Source organism: Lactuca virosa, chromosome 1, assembly GCF_052849685.1.
Source record: "Lactuca virosa cultivar CGN04683 chromosome 1, Lactuca_virosa_CGN04683_v6, whole genome shotgun sequence".
Lineage (NCBI taxonomy): Eukaryota > Viridiplantae > Streptophyta > Magnoliopsida > Asterales > Asteraceae > Lactuca > Lactuca virosa.
The window spans coordinates 5,341,077-5,353,836 of NC_136426.1; the positions used below are offsets into that span (position 1 = coordinate 5,341,077).

General features: G+C 35.4%; 1 protein-coding gene across 6 annotated transcripts; it reads right to left on the minus strand.

The window, feature by feature from the left end:
- Positions 1-266: 266 nt before the first annotated feature.
- On the minus strand, positions 267-4,563 carry LOC145131885 (uncharacterized). 6 transcript variants are annotated; one of them, XM_079066528.1, is made up of 8 exons: positions 2,744-2,775; positions 2,617-2,673; positions 2,465-2,533; positions 1,763-1,859; positions 1,190-1,550; positions 888-1,102; positions 656-732; positions 267-469 (listed from the first exon to the last, which is right to left on the minus strand). In XM_079066528.1, the coding sequence occupies exons 2-6, from the start codon at positions 2,620-2,622 to the stop codon at positions 937-939; spliced, it is 699 nt and encodes a 232-aa protein (XP_078922654.1). In that variant the 5' UTR covers positions 2,623-2,673; positions 2,744-2,775; the 3' UTR covers positions 267-469; positions 656-732; positions 888-936. The 6 variants fall into 6 exon arrangements, with proteins under 6 accessions (XP_078922654.1, XP_078922664.1, XP_078922667.1 ...); XM_079066538.1 differs by lacking the exons at positions 267-469; positions 656-732; positions 888-1,102; positions 1,190-1,550 and adding exons at positions 2,968-3,162; positions 3,250-3,351; positions 3,456-3,602; positions 3,752-3,953; positions 4,035-4,563 and having other exon boundaries at positions 1,768-2,076; positions 2,465-2,673; positions 2,744-2,871; XM_079066541.1 differs by lacking the exons at positions 267-469; positions 656-732; positions 888-1,102; positions 1,190-1,550 and adding exons at positions 2,968-3,162; positions 3,250-3,351; positions 3,456-3,602; positions 3,752-4,563 and having other exon boundaries at positions 1,768-2,076; positions 2,744-2,871.
- Positions 4,564-12,760: the final 8,197 nt, after the last annotated feature.

The following is a 12,760-nucleotide window of genomic DNA, read 5'->3' on the forward strand; positions in this document are numbered from 1 at the left end:
ACGACGCGCAAATGCACGTCAAGGAAGATCCTATCATAACGAGAGACGACACGCTTTTGCGCGTCGTCTATAGACGACGCGCATTTATGACACGCAATGCGTATCATTAAATCCCCTGTCAAGAAAGGCCATGTCATAAATGAAGATGACACACATTTTTGCGTATCGTAAATTTAAATGTTTAAAAAAAATATTTATATATTTATTAATTTTTAAATTAAATTTGCATTTAATGTCTCATAATAGAAATAAAATACCATATACAAAAAATACAATCCATTGCATAAAATTTAATGTCCTACAATTCTATTTCTTACAATATATAAATTTGCATTCATCTAATCTACTATGTGTTTCATAGTAACAATTGAAATGAAGAATGCAACACGTGCATTTGCAGCATCTTATCTCTTTAAACTTGAGCTTTCTTTTCCTCTTCTAACTCCAGAGCTATTCGCTTTCATCAATCCTGTAAACACAACACAAAATCACTTGTCATTTTCATTCTACTTTTAAAATTAATTCTTATTAGGACATTCTACTTTTAAACCTACCAAATCTAGCAAATTTTTCAAAGAATATAATTTATAATTTTTTTTATGGAAAGTACATTGCTATTTCTTGAATACAAGATGTTACAAATCAAGAAACTTACATGGACTGCTGACCACCAGTTTCCTGCATCATCTGAGTATATATGTACTCATCAACTCTCTGCTTTGCCAAAGCAACCTATTTCAAATCAAATTAAAACTAATTTTAATGAAATTTGTATTATAAAAATATTAATCTTATTTTGATAAAATATAAGAGATTTTTGCTAATTAAATTTACATAAAATATAAGAGATTTTTGCTAATTTAATAAATTATAAGAATATATTAAACCTGGTCAATCTGGGCTGTGGGATTTTCTATATATTCCAAGATCAGTTCCCTATGTACAAGGACCAAACCAAACCTTAGCATTTGCATCCACTCTCTCGTTGCCATTTAACATAGAGCATGCCTTAAGTGACGTTTCTGCTCCAATATCATACATATAATTGGCTACTTCTATGCAAGTTTTTAACCCACAAAGTAAGTTTCTGGTTATCAGGCAGCTGCAAACCCATCAGGATCAGGTTACACAACCTCAAACAACAAACAATAATCTACTCATTAATGCTTCAAAAACAATAATCATGTACCTGTTTCTCCTAAAAATCTCTAATCCCTTCACATATAGTTCTTTCTCAAGAGGTTTCCATTCACAATTTACTACTGGATTTGACAAATTGACTCCTCTACTCATGTATTTCATCACATCCGCTGAAACACAGTCATAACTAGTTTCTTCATCCTTGCTGCTTGTTTCATCTTTAGTGCGCGAGGTAACATCCACCTCCATGCTTTTTTCATCACAAACTCGAGTATGTTCAATTGTCCTAGAAACTGCATCAGGTATTGACAACCTTTTCTGTTTTTTAAGGGAAGATTCTTGTTGCTTGTTAGTCACATCTTTTGATTCTTCTAACATTGTGGTTGTTTGTTTTGATACCTTGCGCTTCCCTGTATTGTCATCATACATAGATTAAACCATCATATCAACTACCAACACATACAAGTTCACATGTAATTAAAACACTTGACAAAACAATCCTCTTTCCCCCCTCCAAAAGCCAGCAATGAGAACCAAATTTATTTAAAAAAAAAGGAGAGAAAGAGAAAGAGAGAGACTACTTGCATCTAGCCTCTAAAAATGTGGTTTGTGTAATCATCACCTGGATCAACACCAATCTGGATCTTCTGATATGAGGCTCTGTTGTGTGTCTCGCTTAAGACATCCAAACAATCTGAATGCTTCTTCTCAGTTTGAAACTGTAATAATTGAGATACAATTTCATTTTGAGGGGATAGATAAAGAAATACATACAAATATGAATGCCCATCAATTTATTAGTAATCAAAGGGGACAGTTCTCTTCAGCAGAAAGATAGAGCCTTTGATGGATCCTAGTGAATCAGTTACTAGGGAATGTGAAATGCAGAAAGATAGAGCCTTTCCTGTCTTTTATCCCATTAACAGATTTTAGGACCTGTAACATGAAACCAGTGAAAGCTGTTTCTCAAAAAACTCATAAGTAAAAGTAAGTTAATCTTTCATAATAAGCTTCAAGCCTTGAACTCATGTTAGTTGTATCAAAAAATTATGTAGCACTTTCCAGTCTATCTAATCTAATTATATAGAATCTATTAGATGCGTATTAATGGAATAATGAATTCACTATCTACAGATAAATAATGCATCTACTTTGAGACATGTAACACTTCAAAAATCATGCAAGTACTTCAAAACATGTAAACTAGAATAACACTGACCCTTCCTTCATGAGATTGAAAGGAAGCCAAACCTAAAAGTTACTGACATGTCAGTTGAATGTTGTTATGTATGAAATCTGACATAATACAAGTTAAGAAACTAACCAAGCCAGATAACTCAATATCAACCGAGTATTGTGCTGCATTATTCTCGAGCTTTCCAGACCTGTTCACCTGCAAAGTAGTACAACAATAAAAATCTAACTAATGAATATGCAGTAGAAAATTGTTATGAGATGATGCATTTAGAGCATGACTTGCATAACGAAAGATTCTCCTCAAAAACCAGTTCACCAATAGCACAATCCAGACCCCTAGAAAAGTATAATAAAGTCTTAGAAACTACATTACGTAAAGATAGTTAGATAATTAGATAGATTATACTTATTGCGCAGAGTTGCAGAAATTCGATGTATAGAGCATTTAATGGAGGACAAAAGAAGTCTATCACTTCCCGCAGCATCAAGAACAGGGGAAGGTGCAGGATGAAACTTTGTTGCCTCATAAATGTCCTGTATCATATATATTATATAAAGATGAGTTAAAGTGAAATCATTTTTGGATAAATAAAAATAAGCTTAACAGTTAACACACACACACACACGTACCTTAATTACTTCATCTGAAACAACACCAGAAAACTGGCTGGAATCATCTGTACCTCTAGCCCCTAACATACCACGGGAAAGCCACTTCAACCATCCTTGTGGTTTGCCAGATGTTTGGTCATCATCCATTGACTTGTCAATGCTAGTATTTGCTTCACTATTTCCAAAACCAGAAGCTGAATCCACCAAGAACTCCTACATGTTCATAGTCTTTAATAAAATGTATAAGTAAAAAGCACATGCAAATGCAATAGATATTAACAACAATGATCATAATCATACCTGAAGCTCATGTTCAGCAGCAGACCTGTAACTCAAGATATCTTCTATATCAGATACTTTCTCCATTTGGTCTAACTCCAAAACAATTTCATCATCCAGAGGCTGATCATAATTCATATACACCAAATAATGTTTAAATCATTTACACCATATAAATATAATGTTTAAATCAAGAAAACTATATGTGTAAGGACTAATGACCTCACCAGCTCTTTTCGAAGACATTCCAGTTTACTGCATTTTTGTACAGGGCAAGCCCTAGAAAGAAGTTTACTGCATTTTTGTAGTTGTGATACAGCTCTTCCATTGATTAGGATTTGTTGTCTGGATTTTTCAATTTCAAATCTCCATACCTGTGTAAGAGCATAATCATTCAGATGTTTATAAAGTCTTAAAATGCACTTTTGGTTGTAATTTTTCTCTCAGGCATTTCATCATACAGTTGGCAAGCCCTAATTTGAGAAAAACTGAAATAGAAGAGATAAATGGAGAAACTACCGACTTGTTCAACGGAAATTGGAATGCAAATAAACCCTTAGTTTGCGAAATTGACCATAAAACTTCTTTTGATCTTCCAGCTTGTGAGAAAGGGGAATTCGATCCTTTGTTTGCGGTGGTGTTGGTGGTCCGATGTAGATGGGGTGTTGGGGGCGGCAACGGTTGGAACTTGGAAGAGTGTGTGGTGGTCGTGGTTGTGGTGCGGTCTAGCAGATGTGGAGATAACCCATAAATAAAAATCAGTAAAAAAGGAAAAGGAAATCAAAGAAATACCAATGTATCCAGACCAGGGTAATTAAGAAACCCGAAAATGATGAACATTGGCCAAAAACTCTAACATGGGAAATATAAATCAATAAACCCTTGGCGGTCTGAATCTTGAAGAGTTAATACTTGGGTGGCCTTTCATATCACGGTTCCTTGTTTCATCGATGCCTATACATCCAAACAGAACACACTACAAATATGGTGGTGTGAGTGACGGATAGGGTTCTTGAGAGAGAACAAATGATTTTTTGAGAAAGCGTGTGAGAATGTCTTTGAAGATATTGTGGAGACAAGAATACGGAGAGAAGCAGGTCAAGGAATAGTGCAAGAACGTTGGACCACCGTTCGCCGGAAGTGAAAGGGTAGAACGGCGATGAAAGCACCTGCTATTGACGATGACAGATTGAGAAAACTCAATCAATCATGAGATGAAGGCATCAAGATTGTCGATGATCGTAACCTTGGATCTTTGATTGAGAAGTTGCTCAACAGTGTGAGGAGAATGAAAGATGCGTCAAAACGCTTAGGGCAAAGTGGGTAGCGGGATTTTCTAATTTTTTGGCTTTTCTTTTCCCGCTTGTAACTAAGGAACGCGCGTTCATTAAAATTATAAAGCGACAATTACAGAGGATGCGCATTTAAGATACAACGCCCTCCGTGTTTTTAATTTTTTTTCTTATGACACTAATTTAAGGGCATGCAATAATGCGTGACCAAAATCCTTAAATTTTCTGAAGAGATGACACTTTTTTAATGTCACTCTCGTTTGCGTAACATAAATCAATGAGTGTCGTGGTTTGCGCGTCGTAAAAAGCTGTTTTTCTAGTAGTGACTATATGACAGACCATGACATGACCCTTAATGATCTTACCTATTTGCTTGATGCTGTTGAATCAGCAATGATTTGGAGCACTGGTAAAGCAAATTTGATTGGAAGATCGACTTTCCAAACTTCCATGGACATTGACAATGGTAACATTGGAAATCCATAAAAACTTTCTCTTCCCAATGGAAAGGGATCGACCATAGTCAACTCGGTTGACCAATTGGTAAAGAGAAAGGCTAAGTCTGAGATAGTCTCATGTATCATTACCAAAGAGTCCATATGTTTCTATTGCCAAAAGAAGGGGCATTGGCTGCGAAGCTGCCCTATTTACCTGAAAGATCATAAAGTTGGTAAAGTCAAAAAGTTTGACTCTACTTCGGGTAAAGTCCACTATCTAACTCTATTAAGTTCCTATTCAAGATTCTTATTACATGATGTGACTAGGTCACATTTTGATGTTTTGTAAAATCAAAGAAAGGAAGCATAAAGGAAGAGTATGCTGATTCTAATCGCGAAGATGGATTTCGATCGCATGGTTCAGTGATCAGAAGTCTGAGCTGGTGCTTAAGAGTTGTGATAGATTGCTTAGGAATAGATAACAACATAGTTTTTCATATGCATTTGCATTGTAAAGATAAGTTTTCCGCAAGTTTTAAAATAAAAGAAAATTTTTGATTTTATTTATATTAAGTATCCTTACAATGGCATTTGTGGAAAAAAAATTGTTGTTTATATGTTTCCATTGATAGCAATATTGGAAAATAGATTTGATTCTTTCGTTTGTGGTAGTGTCATAATTTACCAAATAAGGAAAGATTCTCATCACCCAAGTTTCAGTTGGATAGAAACTTGAAATCATGCAACTGGTATTGTATGATGAATGAGAATTTTTCATCTTTGGGAAATTAAGACTAATTCCTTGTTCACATGTATATGTGGGTCAAGTGAAGGACTAGGGGATCGGGTACACTTGTTTGTGCGCTGGTCAAGTCTACCACAAAGAACGATAAGGCTATTCGTCATGATTTACTAAAGTTTAGTAAATATGGTTGTGCTTACAAGTTTAAGTGTAACTCTGAAACATTGGAAAAGTTTCAATGTAAGGCAGAACGAATAAGAAGAATCAAATTAGACAGAAAGATAAAAGTTTCTCCAATCTGAAAAGATGGGAGAGTACTTGAGTATCTTGTTTTATGATTATCTTAGTGGTTATGAAACCATATCACAATTGATTCTCTAAAGGACATCTTAGTGCATTTGGTTGACTAAGAAGAGGAATCGTGAATTGTTGAATTGGTTAAATAAAAAAGATAAGTCATACTTCGTTCCAAAACAATTCTTAGAGTCATACTCCAAGATTGTGACTTGAGTGACATAATCTTAAGAAGGTTTAAAACACTTGTCAAATGTAGAGTAATATGTTTTCTACTCTTGTACATTTGAAATTGGTGAGTTGTGATGTTTTGGATAAAACAAAGACCAACTAAGACCAATTGTGTGAAGTGTTTATCATGATAAGTATACGCACTAACTCTTTAATATTTGTTTTGTCAAGGAATAGTTCTTGACAAGAGAATCTTATATGTCAAGAGGTCAGTGGGAGTCTTAATAGATCTTGAAAAGTTTGAAGAACTAATCAAGAATAAAACCTATTGTTCATCACTAGCACACGACTTGAGGCTTGTAACCTATCGTGTTGACATATTCTTATTTTTGTGCCCATTCTAGTTAAAAGTTGACTATGCATGTGAGTTATGTGAGTTCTCAGTTGTTTGCATAACTACTTGGAAGCAATGGCAGGCCCTTGTGCTGCCAAGTGGCAAGAAGTTAAGATTACACAAGTTCAGTCCATATGAGTTTGGATTTGTCACTAACCTTGTCTTGTGATTATGGTTTTGACAAATTCACATGGATAGGAACACATACACCATAAAAATCTAAGTGTCATAAGGTTTCTCTCTGATTCATGAAAATGATGGTGAGGAAACGCTTTCACTAAGTAGATTTTAAGTAGAAAGCAATTGTGATATTTGCATTCTCAAAGTCATTAGTGGAGCGTGTGTGGTTAACCGGCACACTAACATGGACTTGTGAGAAATGGCAGAGGTCTAAACAATTGAGACTATGATTACGACATCCTTTTTCATAGTTCTAAAAATTGTTTAGATACACATGTGAGCTATCTAAGGAAAAGTGTATGATTTTGATAAAGTCTTATCAAATCATCTCGTATCGGAAATTTAAACTTTGGTAAGAAAGTCAATATAGTATTGATTTCTAGCAGTCCAGCTGATTTATGGATACACGTCAAAGCTAGTGGGAGCATAAGTGTTATGCTAATAATTATCATGTTAGTGGGAGCATGATTATTATGTTAGGAGTTGCGAGTTAGCAATGTTAGTTATAGAAAACAAAAGTTTCAATTGCAAAATGTGCTTTGCAGGGTTTGGAAAGTTGTATTGCTATGATTAAGGGAGAGGAAATTATACTTCATTTCAATTCTAAAAGCTTAGATTAAGATTTTAATCATCTGTAGTCAAGGATATATATATGAATTTTATGTTGGAATGGTTCAACATAAGGAAATTATATATATATATATATATATATATATATATTGCGTTCTCAAAATTCGATTATGATTACGGCATCCCTCTTCATAGTCGAATTATGAAAACATGGCAAGTAAAAAATATTGTAGCAAAAGAATGGTTTAGGATCATGTCTTTATGTGAGACATCATGAATCGTGTCTCATATGCTTCGGGTATAGGATCGATTACATGTGCTATAATATTTATCCTTTCTAAATTTTCCAAATTCCTAGGGCATTAAGAGGGGAAAAGGTCTAGAATTGGATATGACTAAAATGGTTAAGCAATTGTCGAGGACAATCTGAGGCTTACCAAAGATTGGCTGCTCATGGACAATTGGAAGTATAGTGTTAATTTTGAAAGGACCATATTGACATATTCTGAAAAGAGGCAACTCTTGTTCAGAAGTGATAGTCAAAATGGGAATGTGAAAATGTTTCCATAGGTGGAAGTTGTTTTTCAAATATGTGTAAGATTAGAAAACTTAATGCAAGAAGGATGTTCAAAGTAATGTACTTTGAATTTGAGACTTCGTTTCCATGGAATTGATCTCCATTGGAATACTCTGTAATGACTGTTGACAAGTCTTTGTGACTTTGTGCATAGTCATTACAAGAGGATCAATGCATATAAGTTTAGAATCTAACAAATTTCCGTAAATGGCAAAGAATCTTGTATTCTTACATTTGCGATAAGGATTTGGATTGTGAAATGAGAATCATTGGAATTATGTTCAGTTGATCTATTCCACAAAGTAAGGATCATAGACAAACATAGTGTGCATACTTGGCGTATTGCATAGCTGTTGTTTGGACAAACATAGTGTGCATGCTTGGAGCATGGCAAAACTATTATTTTGATTCAAGTATAAAGTTGATTATTCGAAACATTATACAATGAATAATGAGTGATCAATATGGTGTTTAAATATAAGGTGTTTTATTTACTATCAAATGTGCTTGGGGCCATATTGGATTAGTATTATTCTTGTGTTTCACTTTTCATGTTTTGACTTCCCGAATAACTAGGTTGTTCAAATTCTCCACAGTCAGTCATATGTTGGAAGTAGATATGAATCAAGACTGTCATGAAGTTGGCTTGTAGATGTCTAAGGCGTTGGACATAGCAAGAGTTGCTACAACATTCATGAGTTCTCCTGGAATGAGATTCGAGTATTGGATTAAACCCACGCTCATTTGAATCACTTCATGGAATTTATCTCGAGTGATCATGAGACGGTAATATCATATAAGTCCTCAAACCTAGAGATATGAGTTGTTGACTATGAGTTGGTTATACATTGATTGTACGAAAACGCATTGGTAACTCGATGTTATAAAACGTGCATTTGTGTATGATTCAACAAGTAGTAGAACAAGCATATGAGTCGAAGTTTATCCATTCCTTTTACCCTTGGAGGGATAAAAGCGATATATGTGGGCACCTCGATGATTTAGTGATGAAAAACGTAAGTGCTCGGCCGAGCCTGGACTGATTTGATTTGTTCAATTAGTCAGTCGTCATAAAACAGAAATCGGGAAACAACAGATGGACAGAGAGAATGATTATAATCCATGTCTCAGTCCATATGATATCTAGAATGGAGGAATATATGATCCCTTATCTAATGGACGCGTCATTGATTTGTTCAAAGTACGACAACGACTTTTAAGAGCTACGATTGCTAGTCGGGTTTTGGAGTCATACGCAATAATAGTTTTAGACTTATCCAAGTGGGAGACTGTTGGATTAATGTCTAAGTCCATAACTATAATTGGTATGTACTTGACCCGACTTGGCATGGTCCATTTGGGTTGCATGGCATCGGAACGATTTGGATAGACTTTTGTGAGAAAAGGATATTTATGATTTATTAATATATTATAAGTTCTAATATATTAATATGAAATCATATTATTTTATTAGTATTGATCAAGAATTAATTTGGAATTAATTATGTGAAAAAAAAGAGACTAATTAAATATATGGGGATTGATTGTGTAAATCATTCATTCTTATATATGTGGGCTTATGATCCATAGTTCTTCATGTTGTGCTAAACCCATGGAGTAACCCATGGATACTCCATGGAGGTTTTAACCCATGGAGCATGAAGAATATGGAAAGACATGAGTTACATGGTGTAACCCTAACTGCCACAATATATAAAGACCCCATAGCTCAAGAAAATTGTGCCTAAGGATTCATATGTGAGGGCTAGCCGATTTTGAGCATAAGGACTTTTCTATCAAGTTATTCCAAGTTGTTGTTGGTGTTGTGTGAACCATTTGAGGTGTCACACTTAGGGCACTAGGCTCTTAAGCTCCATGGAATCAAGCTACAACAAAGAGGTATGTTATTCTAACTGGTATCTTATTTGTTTATGTCAAATTGCATGCTAGTTGTAGTTTTAATGCCTTGGAATCCATTTGCATGTATAATTAGTGAAAACATAGATCCAAAGCATTTAGGGTTGTATGTGCACCATAGGATGTAGTAGTATACTAAAACCCATCAGGTAATACTAACATGCAGGAGTGGTTGGATGAAGAAAGAGAGAAAATAGTAGATAATATCCAGGAAGAAGTAGTTGATGATATACAGGTTGATGATGAACGTTGGATTAGGTGTCTAAGCCCATAACTATATTTGGTATGTACTTGACTTGATAGTAGCATGGTTCTTTTGGGTTGCCTTCACCAGGGCAACTTGACTTGATAGTAGCATGGTTCTGGAAGGTTCTGTTGGACTGCTTAAGGCCTAAGCTATCCAATTAGGGTTTTGTCTGAAACCCTAGCAACACACCTATTTAAAGGACCCTAGGGCACCTAAAATCGGCTACCACTTGTCCCAAGAGTCCTAGAGCCGAATTTTAGAGCCTCCATTCTCTCTCTTCAAGAATCCTTATTTCCTTGGTGTTTTTGAGCCATAAGAGGTATTACATTTGTGATACTAAGCTCTTGAAGTTGAAGATTCTTGCTACTTGTGAAAGGTAATCAACTAAACTTGTTTTAATTATTGATTTTGAATTTCATATGCTAGATCTAGGGTTTTATAGCTTTGGATGATTTGCATGTACAATAGAGAAACCTAGATCCAAAGCTTTAGGGTTTTGCATGTGCACATAGGAATGTTCTTTTGTGTAAAACCCATCAGTGATATCAGAGCTTAGGCTGGTTTTCTTTTGTATTTGATGCATATCTTAATCGTTCAAAGCAAAAAGGTTTTTCGTTTTTTTGCTTCTGCTTGGTGACCACGACGTGGTGGCGGGTCAGAGTGCAAATCTCGGAATTTTGGCCTATTTTGGATTGGGATAATTACCAAAAATGTTTTTGATTAATAAAATCCGATTTTTATTAAACCTATATGATTATCCTTATCAAAATAGAAGATAATTGCAAATTAATTAGATAATTATTGCCTTATATGATAACCCTAATTATTTGAATTATTTTGTATGAATTATCTTGCCATGTAATTGGATTAGGTCAAATTTAGATAATCACTAATTAATTGTTTAATTAAATTATTTGTAATTTGATCTAGTTAGTTTTGAAAAGTTTCAAAACTTGCCCTCAAGTTTTGGTTTTTAAATTTTTGATTAAAAGTTTAATTTTGAAATATTTAAATTCTTAACCCTAGAAGTTTAGAAGTTTAAAATTCAACCTTATACTATTATAATATTATAAGATTAATAAATTATATATATGTATACGATTAAGCTAGTCTTACCATTAGTAGGCCTCATTCACGAAGCCGATCTATGAGGGGGGTATAAGGTTGCTGTCTATAAAATGGCAGTTTAATGGGTGTCCACTCTCACCCACCGCTTCCTTGATTGGTGGAGGGTCGTTAGCCGAACGGGTAGGATAGGGCAACTAATTCCTCATTATAAGTATAATGATTAATAAAGTAGCTAAATGTTTTTACAAAATTCCCGATCTTAGTTACTTTAGGTAAAATGTGAAATTGTATGCTATTCCATGAAATTGCACTTTGCACCTTGCCAATTCCTTAGTGGAGCGTGCGTGGCTAGCCGGCACACTAATTTGGGACTAGCTTGGGTGGCAAAGGGTGGCTCGATGTTTATCATAGACTAATGGAGCGTGTGTGGTTTACTGGCACATTGGTTAGGTGATAAATGACATCGAGAGCACCAAGCATATTTGCATGGTTATTTACACCTTGTTTGTGATCCTCGGTATCCCAGTCACAAACTTGAAGGGCATAATCGAGATTTAAACATGCCATTGAAAAGTTCAATGAATCTCAAAAGAATCTAGAAATTTCAATTCATTTAAAACTAAAAGTCTTTTTCGTTTTTCATGGTGGAAATTGGTAAATCGTCATTTACCTACCTTCAAATTATTTGCAATTAGATTACAGCATCCCTTTTCTGAATTGTAAATAATGTTGTTGGATCCTAGCCCTAATTTCTCATTTGGGTGTTTAATTGGGGATTCATATCTAATCAAAACTTTGTCTCTTTTTTCAGACATCTACTCCAAACAACAACAACGCTTCGGGGACTAATGTTTTTGGCTCATTGTTTCTCATGAACCTTTATGGGAGAGTGATCTTCAATGACACCAATTTCAATGACTGGATTCGTAACATACGAATGGTGACCGGATACGAGGACAAAGAATATGTCCTCGACAAGGAGCTCAAGGAGATTAACCCTAATACTGCTACTCCTGAAGAGATCGCTGCGTATGATGCCCATGAAAGGGACGCTACTAAGGTCCATTGGATCATGCTTGCGATTATGACTGCCGAACTATAGAAGTCCTATGAGGACTACTATCCCTATGAGATGCACCAGGAATTGATGGAGAGGTACCATCAAAGTTACAGGCAAGAGAGGTATGAGATCATCGTCTCGATGATCACCACCAAGATGAAGGATGGATAGTCCATCACGGCCCACCTACAAAAGATGCAGATGTATGTGGACCGCTTGCTGAAGTTAAATGTTAAATTCGACGAGGAGCTGGCGATTGACATCATTCTCCACTCCTTACCTCCTTGCTACAACTAGTTTCGTATGACTTTTCATATGAATAAGGAGGAGGTTACACTAAGCAAGCTTCAAGGTCTCTTGCGAACTGCTGAGAGCAATCTCAAGGACAAACATGTTGCATCAACTCCTACTGCTTCTACCCCTGTCTTGGCTATTGGGCAAAGAAAAGGAAAGAAGAGGAAGGCTCCTCACAAGAGCTTCAAGGGCAAGCCCCATGATGGATCCTCTTCTGGTGGGACCAAAGTTGGTTCTGCGACTCCCTCTACCAACCCTAAAGAAGCAGAGTGCTACTAATGCCACAAGA